Below are 19384 nucleotides of genomic sequence, written 5' to 3'. Positions count from 1 at the left end.
GTTGCTAAGAAACAGCAGGTGTCAGAGGACAGGTAGCGCCCAGTTATCAAGGTCACAGACCCTCTGTTATGTGAGCACATTCCTGATCAACCTGCAGGGCAAAGGAAACCTATTCAAACCCGACACTACTAGTCTGGAAGGAGGTTAGTGTGAGAGACAGAAAGTTGGAGATACAGCGCGGAAACAGGCCCTTCGGCCCACTGAGTCCGCACCGACCAGCGATCCCCGCACACTAACACTATCCTACACACACCAGGGGCAATTACAATGTTTTACCAAAGTCAATTAACCTACAAACCTGCTCATCTTTGAAGTGTGGGAGGAAACCGGAGCACCCGGAGAAAACCCACGCAGGTCTCAGGGAGAACGTACAAACTCCGTACAGGCAGCACCCGTAGTCGGGATGGAACCCGGGTGTCTGGCTCTGCATTCGCTGTGAGGCAGCGACTCTACCGCTGTGCCACCGTGCCGCCCTCAGCCTCCACTGTGTGGCATGCCACGACGTGGCAAAGCTTCACCCTTTAGCAGCGGTGCTGGTGGTTGGAGATGCGGGAAGGGTCGGGGTCCGTGGGGTAGGTGGGCTCTGGGTGGGGGGGGGGGCAGGGGCAGGGGGTCTTTCCTGCAGATCCCCACCGTTCCCCAGCAGAGAGACGGTTGCTCTCCATCCACAGCTGAAGGTTGGTGCCTCTGCCAGCATCTCCTGCCCTGACCATGCTGAACCACGCTTGCCCCACAGCGTGTCAGTGCAACGCACGACTTCCAATCCTGCACCGAGGTCTGGAAGCTGCTCTAGAGACATTGCAAGGCTTTTAATCAGCTTACGGTTGCCTTGGTTACGTTCTCCACGGCTCTCGGCTCCTGATTAGACCTAGTTTTCCTTTTTCCCCTGGAAGGTCCTGCTGTCTTTGCTCAACACCCCCCTGGATTAGTGGTCAGCCTGGACAACCTCAAAAGTGTCTTATTGTCATGTGTCCCAGATAGAACAATGATACATACGCTTGCTTGCAGCAGCACAACTTGCCCTGGACGGCAGAGGTTTACTAGAGATACAGCATGGAAACAGGCCCTTCGGCCCACTGAGTCCACGCCAACCATCGGTCACCTAGTTCTATGTTATTGCACTTTCTGGCGCAGCGGTAGAGTTGCTGCTTTACAGCGAATGCAGCGCCGGAGACTCAGGTTCGATCCTGACTACGGGTGCTGCACTGTAAGGAGTTTGCACGTTCTCCCCGTGACCTGCGTGGGTTTTCTCCGAGATCTTCGGTTTCCTCCCACACTCCAAAGACGTACAGGTTTGTAGGTTAATTGGCTGGGTAAATGTAAAAATTGTCCCTAGTGGGTGTAGGATAGTGTTAATGTTACGGGGATCGCTGGGCGGCACGGACTTGGAGGGCCGAAAAGGCCTGTTTCCGGCTGTATATATATGATATGATATGAGATGTGGAAGTACCGAAGGGAAACTCACACGGTCAGAGGGAGAACATGCAAACTCCACACAGGCAGCGCCCAAGGTCATGTTTGAACCCGAGTCTCTGGCGCTGGGGGGCAGCAGCTCTACCTGCTGCATCATCGCTCCAACCCTTTGGGAATATTGAGGCATGAGCTACCTGTTGTGGGAGTGCGGGGCACTTATCCAGAGTGTCACACTCACTTGATTGGTCTTGTACGGAAACACTTGTAGAAAGACAGGAAATAAAACAGAAACTGCTTTAAATATTTACAAACAAATGTGGTCATTGGAAAGAACCAGAACACTGTTGGTTTGGTGATTTGCCTCAGTAATTTCCCAGGAGTCTCGGGGAATTAGCAATCGATCTTTGCGAAGCCGTGGTGGGCAAAACCTTGAGAAGGTCACAGAGGGGTCACTAGTGACCCTCGGACTATCCTTGATCAGACTTTACTGGCTTTACCTTGCACTAAACGCCATTCCTTTATCATGCATCTCTACACTGTACATGGCTCGATTGTAATCATGTATTGTCTTTCCGCTGACTGGTTAGCACGCAACAAAAGCTTTGCACTGTACCTCACTCAGTACACGTGACAATAAACTCAACTGAACCGAAACAAGTGTATTTTTCATTTTCCTTGGAAGGCTGTTTTAAGTGGGCAGAATGACAGGGCATTCCATGAGCAAAGCCTCATGAGTTTGACTGAGCAGAGTTGGCAGTCACACTGTTGGTACTGGGTATGGGGAGAGGGCAGGAACAGGGTACTGATTGTGGATGATCGGCCATGATCACATTGAATGGGGGTGCTAGCTTGAAGGGCCAAATGGCCTCCTCCTGCATCTATTGTCTATTGTTTACTGTACACCAAGTGAAAGTGTTCTGAGAAATGTCATCCGCCTGACACATTGTCTCTTGTTGCTTTTCCCACAGATGCTGCCTGGCCTTTATTATTATTTCAGAAATCTCTGCTTCCCCATTGATGCGTCCATGGCCCATGTGTGAAACTCCCAACTAATTAGGAATGAAATTGACTCTTTGTTTCACAATACAATACAATACAATACAATACAATATATCTTTATTGTCATTGTACCCAGGGGTACAACGAGATTGGGAATGCGCCTCCCATACGATGCAATAATTTAAGTAATTAACAGCAACCCAACGAAACGAAACAATTGTAACAGTTTTAGACAGGGTAAAGTGCAAGTTGATCAATGCGTTGTGGCCATCCGGCTCAGCAGGACCGGTTCATAGCAGCTATGGCCCTGGGGATGAAGCTGTTCCTGAGTCTGGAGGTGCGGGCGTAGAAGGCCTTGTATCGTCTGCCCGATGGAAGGAGTTCGAACAGACTGTTGCAGGGGTGTGAAGAGTCTTTGTGGATGCTGGTGGCTTTTCTGAGGCATCGTGTGTTGTAGATGCCCTCCACTGAGGAGATACTGCGTGGAAACAGGCTGCTTGGCCCACCGAGTCCACGCCAACCAGCGGTCACGTTGCAATTATATAAGACGTTACATTTAGAGTATTGTGTTCAATATAGGTCACCAAGTTGTCGGGAAGATGTTTTTCAACTGGAAAGGGTGCAGAGAAGATTTACGAGGATGTTGCCAGGGCTCTAGGGCATGAGCTGTTGGGAGGGGTTGAGCAGGCTATCATGAGAGGAATAGATTGGGTAAATACACGTCTCTTGCCCAGAGTAGGGGAATCAAGAACCAGAGGACTTGGGTTGAAGGTGAGGGGCAAAAGATTTAATAGGAAGCTGAGGGCTAACATTTTACACAGTGGGTGGTGGGTGTATGGAACGAGCTGCTGAAGGAGGTAGTATTGCAACATTTAAAAAAACATTTGTACAGGTACAGGATAGGTTTAGAGGAATATGGGCCAAATGCAGGCAGGTGGGACTAGTGTAGATGGGACATGTTGGGCTGAATGGCCAGTTTCCACACTGTGAGAGTCTATGATTCTCACCTTACACCCGTGCTCTCCTGTCTTTATGGGAGATAATACGATATTATTTTATGCATGATATTATTTGATATTATTTTATACATTAGACATTGTTACGGTATTATTTTATACATTGTTGTTTAAGGTTTGTAACTATTTAGGGGGAAGTGGCGACGCCTAACGGCTGCGGCTCGCTAGCAGTCTGTTCGTCTTTTTTCCTTTTTTTTTGTTGTGTGTCGGTGTTGGGATGGGTTTTTTTATTTTTTGGTTGTGTATGTGTGGGGGTGGTGGTGTGGGTGGGGGGGTGGTGGTGTGGGTGGGGGGGTGGTGGTGTGGGTGGGGGGAACCTTTCTCTTTTAGGTCTCTTCCTCACGGCGCAGGGTGCGGCTCGGCCGCGGGGCCTTCCATCGCCCGGTGCGGCTCGGCCGCTGGACTTAACAGTGCCCGGTGCGGCTCTGCCGCAGGTCTTTACATCGCCCGGCGCGGCTCGGCCGCGGGACTTTTCATCGCTGGTGCGGCTCGGCCGCTGGACTTAACATCGCCCGGTGCGGCTTGGCCGCGGGGCCTTCCATCGCCCGGTACGGCTCGGCCGCTGGACTTAACATCGCCCGGCGCGGCTCGGCCGCGGGGCCTAACATCGCTGGTGCGGCTCGGCCGCTGGACTTAACAGTGCCCGGTGCGGCTCGGCCGCGGGGCCTAACATCGCCCGGTGCGGCTCGGCCGCGGGGCCTAACATCGCTGGTGCGGCTCGGCCGCTGGACTTAGCGGTGCCCGGTGCGGCTCGGCCGCGGGACTTAGCTGCGCACGGCTCGGCCGCGGGGCCTTCCGTCGCCCGGCTCGGCCGCGGGATGTTTCAGCGCCCGGTGCAACTCGGCCGCGGGGACTTCCATCCCCTTGTGGGGACTGTGCGGGTCGGTCGGGGACGAGCTGTCTGTCCGTGGGCGTGGGGAAGAGAGTGGAAGTTTTGTTGCCTCCATCACAGTGAGGGGGTGTTTGGAGTCACTGTGATGGACGTTTGTGTTGGGGTCATGTGTCTTGTGTTCTTTTTTTGTGTATGACTGCTATGTAATTTCGTTCGGTACCTTGGTACCGAATGACAAATAAAGCTCTGTTGAACTCTCTGTGACTAATTAAGGCGCTCTAGACATTCCTTACCCTTGACACGTGTCTGTAACATAACACTCCTTTGCTTTAGCCTGTACCTTTGCTTTAGCCTAGACGATAAGGGTGGCAGAATATGAAGAGATGCGGACATTCATCAATGAGTAGGATTTAATGGTGGCAAGAGAAGAGATAAGGAATAACATAGGCCTTGGGGTGATGGATGGATGGATGTGAGGGATGGACTAGCAGGAAATATGAAGGGATGTGAGCATTGAGATAAGGATATATTACTAAATGTGATTTAATGGTGGCGGGACAAATGGGTACTACAAAGAAATGAAGGACTGAAGAAAGGAGTGTGGGTATGAGGTAATGCAAAGGAGATAAGGTTTAGAATAATCCTATAAAAATAGGCTGCCCGGTGTACTAAGTGGGCAGTCAGATGGTTGACATCCTGATTGTTCCAGCCGTTGTTTGCAAATAAAGGCTTTTAACTTCTTGAAGAATTCTCCGTGTCATCTGCTTCATTTTGAACACCGGTAACCATGACATCTTCAGTATTCCCACGATGAGAAAAAGATTTGACATTCCCCTATCCATGTCCCACATAGATTCATACCCCTCTATCAGCTCATCCCACAGACTCCTCTCTCAATTTTATTTCAGTCATAAATGAATTGAAATTCAGATAGTAGGCCTTGGAAACAATTGAACGGCCACAGAGACACAGCTGTGATGCCTTTGTATCTGTGCTTGAGGGAGCAGTAACTTAAAGCGAGGTTATATCTATTGCATTATCGTATCGTTATGATACCCCAAGCACTTTGCTGCCAGTGAAAGATTTTAATGTTTTATCAGCTCCTTTGGGTAGGAAATCTAGCATCCCATTTGTGGTGAACCTGATCCCAGAGAAGATGCAGAGATCCTGTTTCAATGTTGATTGAGGGATAAATATTGGCCAGCGCTCTCCTGGAAGTGTGGAGGAAGGAACTGCAGATGCTGGTTTACATCGAAGATAGACACAAAATGTTGGAGTAACTCAGCGGGACAGGCAGCATGAAAAGGAATGGGTGACAATTCAGATCAAGACCCTTCTTCTGACTGAGAGTCAGCGGAGAGGGACACGTAGAGATATGGAATGGGTAAGGTGTGAAAACACAGATCAATGACGATGTTGATTAAGGAAATGTAGAATAGTAAATAGACATAAGGCTGGAGTAACTCAGTGGGTCAGAAAGCATCTCTGGAGAAAAGGAATAGGTGACGTTTTAGGTCAAGACCCTTCTTTAGACGTTAGCTAACAATGTACCAATCTTCATTTCCTTGTACATCGTCACCTTTGATCTGTGTTTTCACACCTTAACTTTCCTTACCTCTATGTCTCCCTCTCGCCTGAGATTCTGAAGAAGGATCTCGACCTGAAACGTCACCCATTCTTTTTCTCCAGAGCTGCTGCCTGGCCCGCTGAGTTACTCCAGCATTTGTACCTGTCCACGTTCTCCAGAGATGCTGCCTGGCCCGCTGAGTTACTCCAGCACTTTGTACCTGTCCACGTTCTCCAGAGATGCTGCCTGGCCCGCTGAGTTACTCCAGCACTTTGTACCTGTCCATGTTCTCCAGAGATGCTGCCTGACCCGCTGAGTTACTCCAGCACTTTGTACCTGTCCACGTTCTCCAGAGATGCTGCCTGACCCGCTGAGTTACTCCAGCACTCTGTGTCTATCCACTCCTGGAGGTATCCCACCCTCTACAGCGTACTACTGGCCTGTACGTTGATAGGACCTCATGTGAAAGACAGGCTGAAAGGACATTCTTTCAAATGTCTGTGTTGTTTATCAAGATGCTTCTTTTCACAACATACAAAACACCTTTAATCATTTGAAAGAAGCACAAAAGTGTCTGCTGTTTTTGCAGGGCTGGTCAGTCTCGCAGCTTGACCCAGTGAAAGGCAAGTAGTTGGGTTTCTGCTCATCAATGTTCAAGGAGCTCTGAGAGGAACAGGAATCATGCCGATGACTATAACCAATACTTGATCTGCACACTGGGAGGGCTTTGTATGACTTGGCTGTACTAGATTAACACCTCTATGAAGTTCGTGGTAAAATTAAAGTTATTTGAGCAGAACTAAAAGTGTGGGAATAACTCAGTGGGTCAGGCAGCATCTGTGGAGGGAATAGACAGGTGGCATTTCAAGTCAAGATCCTTCATCAGACTCAAGAAGAGTCCTGACCTGAAACACTTTGTCTTTTACTCAAGATTCCAGCATCTGCAGTTTGTTTGATCTGGGTCATATTTAAACATAACCCATGACTAAATCTTCTTTTGCAAATGCAGCTTGTTATGGTTTAATTTGAGACAAACAGAAAGAAACAACTATTAATTTATCAATTTCAGTAACTGCTCCCATTTATTTTTCAAGGTATTATTGGCAATCTCCTTTAGTTTACAATTGTCCTTTCTGGCAGCGGTTCAGTTGTGAGTGAAGTCACTGAATGATTACACACACATGGACACAGTGACCCACTCACAGTGCTAACACCAATATTAATCACACTCTACTTAACACAGAGACATCAGTGCAACACCTTACTGTGAACGGGATGGAGTAAGTGAGCTCCAGCCTGCTCATATTTACTGAAGTCACTCACACGTGTATACAAACACACACGCACACAAACACACACGTGTATACAAACACACGTGTATACAAACACACACGCACACACACGTATATACAAACACACGTGTATACAAACACACACGCACACACACACACACGTGTATACAAACACACGTGTATACAAACACACACACACGCACACAAACACATCCACTCACGGCTACGGAAATACATTCTGGCAATATTGGAAAATATCAAACAACACAATTGCTACGAACTACCTGAAAAAGTGCACAATTTGCGGATGGCCAGCTCACGGTAACATGGGACAATCCACAGACACACCACAAGATTGGGACATCATTTACTGCTATCAGTGTGTATATATTTTAATTCAAGAACCGTGAAGGACTGAGCAACGCTTCGAGTCAATTCATCGTCAGGAGTGTAGTCATGGGTCTTCAAAGACCTGTCCAAGAAGCAACCATTCCAAAGCTTCAAGTCTCTTGTTGACTTGTCCCTGGTACAAGAAAACAGACACACAAGGTATTTAAGACATGTGTAGGAAGGAACTGCAGATGCTGGTTTAAACCATAGAGACAAAATGCTGGAGTAACTCAGCGGGACAGGCAGCATCGCTGGAGAGAAGGAATGGGTGACGTTTCGGGTCGAGACCCTTCTTCAGACTGGTCAGATATTTAAGATAGTTCAATGCTGGGATTTCTTTTTGCTGCTTATTTTCCTCCCCCTCATTTTCCTGGAGACCCTGTCTTGTGTCTGGGAAGGAGGACCACCAGGTTGTTGGAAATCTTCATCAGGGTTCGACACGTGAAAGATCAAAACCCGACCTTCCAAAACTTGTTTTGCTGCATCTGGTGTTGGGGACGCAGCTCGCCCTTTACTCTATTCGTTTTCAAGATACAGCACGGAAACAGGCCCTTCAGCCCACCACGTCCACGCTGACCATCAATCGCCCATTCATACTAGTTCTTTCTCCATCCCACTTTCTCATCCACTCCCTACACAAGGGGGCAATTTACAGAGGCTAATTAACCTACAAACCCGCCTGTTATTGGGATGTGGGAGGGAACCGGAGCACCCGGAGGAAACCCACGCGGGGCTGGGCCACGGAAATCTCTGCCAGGTGCAGAAGAACCTTCTGGAATTTGGTCACACAAATGGGGAGTAAATGGAATCAGGCTCTTACCGTGATGGGTCCCCTTCAGTTCTCGGCCTTGGCTGCTGTTTCTGTTGCTTTAAACAAAGAGGAAAGAGCAAGGTTAATGACCGATCGTTAAACACACGCTAGATCTGAAAGGGGAAGATGAAACACAGTCCTGTGTAAAATGTTTCAACAAAGTTAACCTGAGCGTAATAGCCATGTGCAATCATCCACTTAATTATGGTTAACACCTAACTTCAATTAAACTGAGCTTCACTTCCTTTACTCTCCTATGTTTCATATTGCAATAACGTACAGCTCAATAATTTCTAAAATCATCCAAGCACAAAACCAATCAAACAGTGGATATATTATAACTCACATTTCACTGTTATAGCTGCATTTTTCATTGTCATTCAGCATTTCAATACACAACCAATATTGAGGTCCTCATGCTCCAACAGCCACACTACGAGATGTCTTTTTGCCAAAAGGCAGAGCAGTCCAAGTCCATGGCTGCTGCCTATCTAATCCTGTCGTGAAATGCCCCGTGCAGTTTAATGGCAGCTTGATATTATACTATGTTCAGGGTGACAGCGCTTTAGCTTTTCAGTCATGGAGCTGTATATCAACAGAAACAGGTCCAATGGCCCAAGTCTTCTGCAATGACCAAGTTGCATAGTTGAGCCAGTCCCTCTTGGAAACAGAAAATAGAAGGAGCAGGCCATTCGGCCCTTCCAACCAGCACCGCCATTCAATATGTAGTATAAGAAAATAACTGCAGATGCTGGTACAAATCGAAGGTATTTATTCACAAAAAGCTGGAGTAACTCAGCAGGTCAGGCAGCATTTCAGGAGAGAAGGAATGGGTGATGTTTCGGGTCGAGACCCTTCTTCAGACATTCAATATGATCATGGCTGATCATCTAGAATCAGTACCCTGTTCCTGCTTTCCCCCCATATCCCTTGATTCCGTTAGCCCTAGATAAGAGCTATATCTACCCTCTGTGTGAAAAACATGCTTCTTGGGTGTCTTTTGAATCTCGTCTCTCTCACCTTAAACCTATGCCCTTGAGTGATTAGGCCTCACTACCCTGGGGACAATACTGTGGGCTATTCACCTTATAAAGGGAAATAGACCCTCTGGAAATTACCCCATGTGTACGGAGCGGATGAGAATGTGAGAAAATACAGAACTAGTGTGAATAGATGGTAGACCCGGACTCAATGGGCCAAAGAGCCTGTTTGCATGCTGTATGTCTAAACCATATAAGCTTTTGAGGGGGATACATCATGTGAATCAATATGCACATTCACCATCGTGTGGGTCAGAGGATCTTCCTGTACTCTACATAATGACCTTCCTGATGAGAAGGGTAATGGGTGACAGTTCATTCATTAAGCACATTGTCCCCTTTTCCAGTTTGGGTCTATCAAGACTCCACCGTCTAGAGCAGGTAGTCCACACTTACCTTTGTTGGTGACCAGAGTTTCCACATGGGCCTCCTGATCACCAGGTATGCTGGAGAAAAAGGAAATGCAACAGAGCATCAGAGCAGAGAAGCATGAGCATGGACTGATCTAATTGTTCAGAAAACATTTACTTGTTGCATCACCAATCCAACACAAATAAAACTCCCTCTGCACAATATCCATTAAACCCAGAGCAAGGACAGCACAGGTCAGACAGAAAACCCTCTGTAGCATCCCAGTAAACATGTTCAGACTAGACCTGCAGGGACTAGATCTCTGGGACAGTGGAGAGGAAGCTTCAGTCTCTATCTAATCCATTACACAGTCCCAAAGACTTTGGACAAAAATAAGTCGAGGAACAAACAGGAAATCTATCATGGGATCATTTGTCTTTTCACTTTACTGTGACTGGAAATGTAAAAAACAGCAAATGGTGTCATCATTAGTTTATGTGCCGAGATACAATGAAAGATTACATGGTCACTGGTTTGGTATCAAGTCCTGCTGCTTGGTTCAATTAGGTCACATCTGATCAATAGGGCCGTTCTTAGTCACGTGTTTGACCAAAATTGTGGAATATATCTCTTCTAATTCTGAAAGCATTACAGGTATATTGTTTTGTACTGTATATATGACTTATCTATGTTGAGGTTTATCAAGTGAAATTTTTATATGTTATGCTGACAATGTTTGTTTAAGGTAAGAGCTGGAATATGACTGGTCACGAGCGTGACCTCACATGGTCCAATCAATAACATCACTTCAGTTATCTGTATCTGACTCCAGTAATCTGTATCTGTATCTGCCTGGGGACTCTGATGGCCACGTCCCCAGCAGTTGTTGCTGGGATCAGGTGGGTGCACAGATTGTTTCACTACCGTGTGTGTGAAAAAAACAACTTCAGGCTTTCACTCATGAACGGACGAGCTCCAATCCTTACAGTAGTCTATCTTATTGTCGTCCAAAGTCTTTGGGACAGTGAGGAGGAAGCTTCATCTGAACCTAATGCATTAGATACTGACTAAAGCTTTCATGTTCTGGATTTCCTCTGGCCTTTGTTAATGTTACCAGAGGGAATAGTGAACACGATGGACATGCAGAGCCATGCAAGCAAAGTTATACTGGGCCGCTGTGGCCCACTGATACTCAGCTCCGGCGGTCTTCCCTCCCCAGCCCTCCCCCTCAGCCACTCAGCGCCATTACCTGGGCTTCTGGTTGAAGCTACAACGACATTTCCGACCTGCAAGAAATGACAGGAATGAGACATTCTGGTCCGACTGGACCCATGGGGCCATGGAAAACGTTTGGTTTAGTTTACAGATACAGCGTGGGAACAGGCCCTCTGGCTCACCGAGTGTGTGCTGACCAGTGACCCCGTACACTAGCACTATCCTACACACTGGGGACAATTTACAACCTTTACCAAAGCCAATGAACCAACAAACATGTAGGTCTTTGGAATGTGGGAGGAAACTGGAACATCGATTGAAAACCCAGGTGGTCACGGGGAGAACGTACAAACTCTACTGCTGCACCACCATGCTGCCAACAGGAGATGTCATTCAACTCTTTAACTCTGTTACACCATTTAATGTCAATAGGCTGCCACCCATCCTTATTTGGTCCGTAGGGCAGCTCTGACCTATCCACAATGTGTGGCAGAGTTCCCAGAGAGCCGCACTGCCACCATTATCACATACTATCTATTAAGGTGGAGTAAAGAATGAGCACAGGGTGAGTGGAGACGTCCTGTATACTCACTCAGGATCAGCAGGATGCCAAGAGTAAACAGAATGACCGCAAACACCAGTCCTCCGATCCGCAGAGTCTTATAATCTGCAAATAGATTGTCACATTTAGTGTCTGATTACCAAACCCTGTCAATCCTGAAAACGAGAGATGTATTGTAAGAAAATAACTGCAGATGCTGGTACAAATTGAAGGTATTTATTCACAAGATGCTGGAGTAACTCAGCAGGTCAGGCAGCATCTCGGGAGAGAAGGATTGGGTGACGTTTCGGGTCGAGACCCTTCCTCAGACTGATGTATTGTTTTCAATTGAGTGAAAGATACAGCGTGGAAACAGGCCTTTCCAGCCACCGAGTCCGCACTGACCAGCCAATAGACAATAGACAATAGGTGAGGGAGTAGGCCATTCGGCCCTTCGAGCCAGCACCACCATTCAATGTGATCATGGCTGATCATTCTCAATCAGTACCCCGTTCCTGCCTTCTCCCCATACCCCCTGACTCCACTATCCTTAAGAGCTCTATCTAGCTCTCTCTTGAATGCATTCAGAGAATTGGCCTCCACTGCCCTCTGAGGCAGAGAATTCCACAGATTTACAACTCTCTGACTGAAAAAGTTTTTCCTCATCTCCGTTCTAAATGGCCTACCCCTTATTCTTAAACTGTGGCTCCTGGTTCTGGACTCCCCCAACATTGGGAACATGTTTCCTGCCTCTAACGTGTCCAACCCCTTAATAATCTTATATGTTTCGATAAGATCTCCTCTCATCCTTCTAAATTCCAGTGTATACAAACCTAGCTGCTCCAGTCTTTCAACATATGACAGTCCCGCCATTCCGGGAATTAACCTAGTAAACCTACGCTGCACGCCCTCAATAGCAAGAATATCCTTCCTCAAATTTGGAAACCAAAACTGCACACAATACTCCAGGTGTGGTCTCACTGGGACCCTGTACAACTGCAGTAGGATCTCTTTGCTTCTATACTCAACTCCTCTTGTTATGAAGGCCAACATTCCATTGGCTTTCTTCACTGCCTGCTGTACCTGCATGCTTCCTTTCAATGACTGATGCACTAGGACACCCAGATCTCGTTGTACGTCCCCTTTTCCTAACTTGACACCATTCAGATAATACTCTGCCTTCCTATTCTTACCACCAAAGTGGATAACCTCACACTTATCCACATTAAACTGCATCTGCCATGCATCCGCCCACTCACACAACCTGTCCAAGTCACCCTGCAACCTCAAAGCATCTTCCTCACAGTTCACACTACCACCCAGCTTTGTATCATCTGCAAATTTGCTAATGGTACTTTTAATCCCTTCATCCAAATCATTAATGTATATTGTAAATAGCTGCGGTCCCAGCACCGAGCCTTGCGGTACCCCACTAGTTACTGCGGTCCCAACACCGAGCCTTGCGGTACCCTACTATTTACTGCCTGCCATTCTGAAAGGGACCCATTTATCCCCACTCTCTCCGCTGCACCACTGCCTGTTGTAACATGTTTGACGACCACTAAAGACACAGCACAGAAAGAGATATTGGGACCACCGCTTTGCTTTGAAAGGACTATCCTATCAGCTCGCACCCTTAGAACCTACACTTACCTCCTCACCTCGGTACACTGTACACTCTCACAGCATTCATTCATTTACATTTTCAAAGTCGTCATTAAATCAGGTACAAACAGCTTGGAGGCAACCCATTCCAGATCATGAATAGTAATAGAAACAATCTGTGGATAAATCAGTCCCTGCAGGAGCATGGCAGTGTGTGCTCGTGTGTCGGCACGCACGTTTGTGTGAGTGTGCATCTGCGCGTGTGTGTGTGCACATTTGTGTGAGTGTGTGTGCCTGTGTGTGTGTGTGTGTGTGTGTGTTTGCCAGTGTGGCTGTGTGTGCATGCCTGTATGTGTGTGTGTGTTTGTGTGTGTGTGTGTGCCTGTCTGTGTGTGTGTGTGTGTGTGTGCCTGTCTGTGTGTGTGTGTGCCTGTCTGTGTGTGTGTGTCTGTCTGTGTGTGTGTGTGTGCCTGTGTGTGTGTGTGTGCCTGTCTGTGTGTGTGTGTTTGCCTGTGTGGCTGTATGTGCATGCCTGTGTGTGTGTGTGTGTGTGTGTGTGTGCCTGTGTGTGTGTGTGCATGCCTGTATGTGTGTGTGCCTGTGTGGGTTTGGCTGTGTGTGCATGCCTGTGTGCGTGTGCATATGTGTGTGTGTGCGTGTGCATACGTGTGTGTGTGTGTGTGTTTGTGTGTGTGTTCATCCTCAGTTAGCTGGGTGCAATGTTGATGGGCTTCATTCCAGAGACAAATGGGGAAATTGATGATAACTGTCATAAAGCGCAAAGCTTGAAGATGCAGCCTTGTGCTGGGAGATTGCCAGTGCCCACAAAGTGTTGGGAACGATGACATCAATGACAGTGGCCTGGCTCATGAATATATGCAGCACTCCAGGGTACAATGTAATAAACAGTATTCAAGTCATTTTAATTAAAAGGAAAATAGCAACAAATAATTGAGCCACTCACCATAATAAAACTGGTCTTTCCCTTTAAATGTCGAGTGCATGAAACACAACAGAAAGAACAGGTCAGTCAACAACGTCTCACAAACTGTAACCCCTAAGTTGCAGGAAAACAGGCCGAGAAGCAGAAGAACCTCTTTCTCCTCTGCCTCACGCACACAACCTACACTCACTGTGAATCCACACCAACCACCAGTCAGCTACTTACACTAGTTCTGTGTTATCCCACCTTCTCATCCACTCCCTGCACACTCAGGGCAATTTACAGAGGGCCAATTATCCTAAAAGCCCACATGTATTTGGGATGTGGGAAGAAACCAGAGCACCCGAAGAAAATCTGTGCAGTCACAGGGAGAACATGCAAACTCCACACAGACAGCACCTGGTCAGGGATGAACCCGGGTATTTAGTGTCGTTAGCTCTGCCCGCTGCACCACTGTGACATCCTATTAGAATGGGGGAATAGATATTTTATATTGATTCATATTATTTACTTCTGATTTCCATGGCAAATTCCAGCATACACTTTTATCATAACAGATGCCGTTTGTAAACACATTACACTGCAAATGGATGCTTTGTCCAATGGTGTGGATGTTATTTCCTCTGGGCAAACTTGCACGGCTTAGAGTCATAGAATAATACAGTGTGGAAACAGGCACTTCCGCCCAACTTGCCCACACCGGCCAACAATGTCCCAGCTACACTAGTCCCACCTGCCTGTGTTTGGTCCATATACCTCCAAACCTGTCCTATCCATGTACCTGTCTAACTGTTTCTTAAACGTTGGGATAGTCCCAGCCTCAACTACCTCCTCTGGCAGCTTGTGTGAAAAAGTTACCCCTCAGATTCCTATTAAATCTTTTCCCCTTCACCTTAAACATGTGTCCTCTGGTCCTCGATTCCCCCACTCTGGGCAAGAGACTGTGCATCTTCCCGATCTATTCTTCTCATGATTTTATGGGGTTTGTCTGGTTATCACCCACTTCCCCACCGTACAACCCTGTGGTACATGGCATTTTGCCAGCCCGCCCCCACACTGAATCTCCGTTCCTCCTCTCACTCCTCCGCAAGTTGAACATCTGACAACGAACGACAAGATGGAAGGAAAACTAGCACACATGCAAATGAGCAGAGGCTTACCCGTGTCAGTAGAGCTGCCTGCAACTGGAAAGGAAAGAAGTGTGAGTGGTGAGCACAGAATTACATCCACATCTCTGTACAAAACAATCCCAATCAGCAGAGGGCTCCTCAATCAAAATTCAAGGAAAATGGGCAACCTTACAAGCATTGTTCTTTAGATAAGACACAAAATGCTGGAGTAACTCAGCAGGACAGGCAGCATCTCTGGAGAGAAGGAATAGGTGACGATTTGGGTTGAGATCCCTCGTCATTGTTTTATGTTTAGGGAATGATGCATGTATGGAATACTGAACATCCATAAATGGTTAGTTACCTGGTGCGTTTTAGTAGAAGCCCATAACCGTGATTCATGAAATTCATGCATTGGGCAGGAGGGTAGTTAATCTGTGGAACTCATTGCCACAGAGGTCTGTGGAGGCCAATTTTTAAGGCAGAGAGAGACAAATTCTTGATTAAAACTAGTGTCAAGGCCAGAAAATGGGATTAGGAGGCAGAGATAGAAACATAGAAAATAGGTGCAGGAATAGGCCATTCGGCCCTTTGAGCCTGCACCACCATTAAATATGATCATGGCTGATCATCCAACTCAGTATCCTGTACCTGCCTTCTCTCCATACCCCCTTGATCAGACATGAGTGAATGGCCGAGTAGACTCGATGGGCTGAATGGCCTAATTCTACTCCTATGACATGTGAACTTGTGACATTCTCACTTGTAGCAATATAACAGCCTCGTAACACAATATACACGGATAATATATAACAAACTAAAAAATAAATAAATGAGTAATCCCAATGTGAGTGTAAAAAGCCCGTAGTCCTCAGTGCAGCCGAGGACGGTCAATGTCACACCAACAACAGGTGGAGTGGGGCTAGTACAGCACTCAGTTACCCAGAGTGGGGCTAGTACAGCACTCAGTTACCCAGAGTGGGGCTAGTACAGCACTCAGTTACCCAGAGTGGGGCTAGTACAGCACTCAGTTACCCAGAGCCGACACTTACCAGCCACTTGAATGAGTCCACAGAACAGGATGAACAGGTACACCTCCATGTTGCCTAGAAAACAAAGGGGGTTTTGTTTACAATGTAAAGGGTTGTTAGGACAGGTAAACTGTGCGCATCGCATCCTACGACAGGGACTGGTGTGTGTGCGTCAGCACGACTCCTCCACACAGAAGGAGCAATGGGATTCAAGTCCATATCATGGTGGAAGTGCAGAGTTACAGTCAGTGACCATGGCTTTTGTTTAATGCAACTCTTTCTGCGATTCCTCAAAGTCCCAGAGACAATCTTGAGAATCTGAAGGTGCCACAAGCATATCCTGGGTCATAGAGTCATACAGAACGGAAACAGGCCCTTCAGCCCAACTTGCCCATGCTGACCAACATGCCCCATCTATACTAGTCCCACCTGCCTGCGTTTGGCCCATATTCCTCTAAACCTGCCCAAATACAGTGAATCCCGAAAATGAGTGATGTCTTATTTTGATTTATTGAAAAGTACAGCATTGAAACAGGCCCTTCCACCCACTGTCCACGCCGACCATCAATCACCCATTCACACTAGTTCTATATTATCTCACTTTCGCATCAACTCCCTACACACCAAGGGCAATTTACCGAGGGCAAATTAACCTACAAACCCTCACGTCTTTGGGATGTGGAAGGAAACCCATGTAGGGAGAACGTGCAAACTCCACACAGCCAGCCCCCATGGTCAGGAACAAACCTGGGTGTGTGGTGCTGTGAGGGAACAACTCGACCAGCCAGGCCACATGCCAGAATAACTAAAAACATAACATACCAGAAGTATTACAAAGTTCTAGTTGAATCAGAAATGGGAGCTTTTAGGATAGAGGCATGTTTTATGTTGCAAAGAAGGGTAAAGGAGGGACCTGTTTCTGATAGGGTGGAGATGAAGAGAAAATGACTAACGCAGATTGCCATCGACACGGGGGGGATTTGTCAATGCAGTGCATCTGAATAAAGTGGTGTAAATGTGGGGGGAATATGGGGGAAGGGAACTGAGCCAAATGACTAGAATGGTGACATACACAACACTGGGCTATGCAAACATGAATCAAAGGAGTGTATTGGAATGTGTGACAGGTCAGGTGGCAGAGGAGAGGCAAGAACAGAGTTACGTCAGAACTGGTCAGGAATTAAAAAATAAAACAATATGATGCTGAAAATCTGAGACAAAAAGAGAATGTGCTGGTAAATACTCAACAGGTCAGAGCCCACCCATGGTGCCTTGCCTTGCCAGCCCAGGCCAACACCACCATTCCCCCCCATCCACATCCCCCCCACCAATGTGAAATGCCACTGATGTGAATGGGGAAACTGACTCCCTTCCCCAGAGGCGCTGCCTTACCAGCTGAGCAGACGGATGGATATTCCCTGCTCTTTCAGCAGAAATGCAACCCATCATAACTGAGGAATGCTCAGTCCTGACGCAAACTGGAAGGGCGGGTTATCTGAAATTGCCCAAATGAATGTTTGGCCCTGAGGCTTGTCACACGTGTGGACAGTAGATGCGTGAGGTGTTCCTCCACCTTACACCGCACTTCCATGGAACCGCCACAAAGACCCCTGCAGGAGGAGTGATGGGGATTGGAGTATTAGCTCCATGCTACAGTCAATCAATCGGGGTCACTCTTGTGGACTGAATGGAGGTGTTTTGAAAAAGGGTCAGCCTAATCTGCACTTGCTTTCCCAAGTGAGAGGATTGGAAAGATTGATTGCAGGAATATTTCTTAGAATAAACCCTAATATCCTTACCATGAGATTAACACAAAGCTGTCTTTCCTTTGAAACATGGCCCAAGTTCAATGGAGTCAGAGAGTTGTAGAATCACAAAGCTAAGCAGCGCAGAAACAGATCGACAGATTCTTGATTAAAGGTGTCAGGGGTTATGGGGCGAAGGCGGCAGAATGGAGTCAAGAGGGAAAGATAGATCAGCCACGACTGAATGGTAGAGCAGCCAAGTGGCCTAATTCTCTACACCTTCCTGCCTATGTCCCTGTCAGAATGCCTCTCAAATTTCATAATTGTGCCCACTGCCTCACTTCCCTCTGGCAGCTCATTCTATAAATGCACCACCCTCTGAGTACAACAGTTATCTCTTAGGTTCCTTTAAATCGTTCCTCTCTCGCCTTAAGCTCATGCCCTCTGGTTTTAGACAGTCCTACCTTGTGGAAAAAACCTTATCTGCAACCCTCATGGTTTTATAAACCTCTGAGGTCGCCCCTCAGCCTCCTACACTCAGGGCAAAATGTTCCAGCCCGTCCACCCTAAGTCTTAGAACTCAATTCTTCATGATCCAGTAACATCTTTGTAAATCTTTTGGGCACCTTTTCCAGTTAAACACCATCCTTCTACAGGATGGTGACCAGAACTGTATGCCAATTGTGGCCATACCAAGGCCTTGTATAGCTGGAACATGGCATCCAGCCCTTGTAATCCCTGTCGAGTGTGTCAGCGTGGGTTTGGCAAAGATCCCAAGTTTGAATGAAAATGTAGAGAACAAAATGCAAATAATCAGCCTCCCACTAGAGTTGCAGTGAGTGGGCTATTAGTTTCAAATGATGAATGGAGACATTGACAAAGCCATGGGGAAGGGCCGGGGGGATAGGGAAGTTGGGTCATCCAGATATGATGAGCCATGAAATGCCATTCCATGACGTAGAACTGATCTGTAATAATTGTCTTTGTTTTACATATCTGTGCCTTTGGCTCAGATGGTGACAGAGGAGTTTATTTTATTATGCCCAATACTTTCCCAGCATGAAGGGGCTTAGTGCTCAGATAGGTAAATGATTAAAAAATATTCCCACTGATAAACCATTTGTCCAAAACATCACTCTCAAAGGTGCAGTAAAAACAACGTATACCTTATACATGCCTGCCAAATACCCATGCAAGCAACTGCAGATGCTAGTTTAAACTGAAGATAGACACAAAAAGCTGGAGTGACTCAGTGGGATTGGCAGCATCTCTGGAGAGAAGGAATGGGTGACATTTTGGGTCGAGACCCTTCTTCAGACTGATTCAGATAATGTGATAAAAATTTATTTGCAAAGTTGTTTTTATTTTAAATGAATACTATGAGGGTAAACGTGCACATTTATGGGCGATTAATTCACCCCCCCGGCATATTGACTTGCTCAAGTAATCAGTTTTATGGTACCTGAATGAAAGGTGAATATTGG

The 19384-nt window shown here is 46.9% G+C and overlaps 2 protein-coding genes across 2 annotated transcripts in view; one reads left to right on the top strand and one right to left on the bottom strand.

Annotated features, from left to right (window-relative positions):
* tmem25 (transmembrane protein 25) overlaps positions 1-3629 on the top strand; it is a 36172-nt gene extending 32543 nt beyond the window's left edge. Inside the window, exon 9 of the mRNA XM_078426552.1 lies at positions 2382-3629. Coding sequence (XP_078282678.1) covers positions 2382-2431 — 50 coding nt within the window. The 3' untranslated portion in view covers positions 2432-3629. The remainder of the gene's footprint in view (positions 1-2381) is intronic.
* A 3249-nt stretch (positions 3630-6878) lies between these two features.
* LOC144608626 (FXYD domain-containing ion transport regulator 6-like) lies at positions 6879-16225 on the bottom strand. The gene is made up of 8 exons (XM_078426599.1): positions 16177-16225; positions 15176-15199; positions 14037-14057; positions 11519-11593; positions 10961-10997; positions 9757-9806; positions 8330-8376; positions 6879-7642 (listed from the first exon to the last, which is right to left on the bottom strand). The coding sequence occupies exons 1-7, from the start codon at positions 16223-16225 to the stop codon at positions 8345-8347; spliced, it is 288 nt and encodes a 95-aa protein (XP_078282725.1). The 3' UTR covers positions 6879-7642; positions 8330-8344.
* Between the last annotated feature and the right edge of the window lie 3159 nt (positions 16226-19384).

Source organism: Rhinoraja longicauda, chromosome 32 (genome assembly GCF_053455715.1).
Source record: "Rhinoraja longicauda isolate Sanriku21f chromosome 32, sRhiLon1.1, whole genome shotgun sequence".
Classification (NCBI taxonomy): domain Eukaryota; kingdom Metazoa; phylum Chordata; class Chondrichthyes; order Rajiformes; family Arhynchobatidae; genus Rhinoraja; species Rhinoraja longicauda.
Note: the sequence above shows the minus strand (reverse complement) of the source record. Positions and strands in the feature narration are given on the sequence as shown.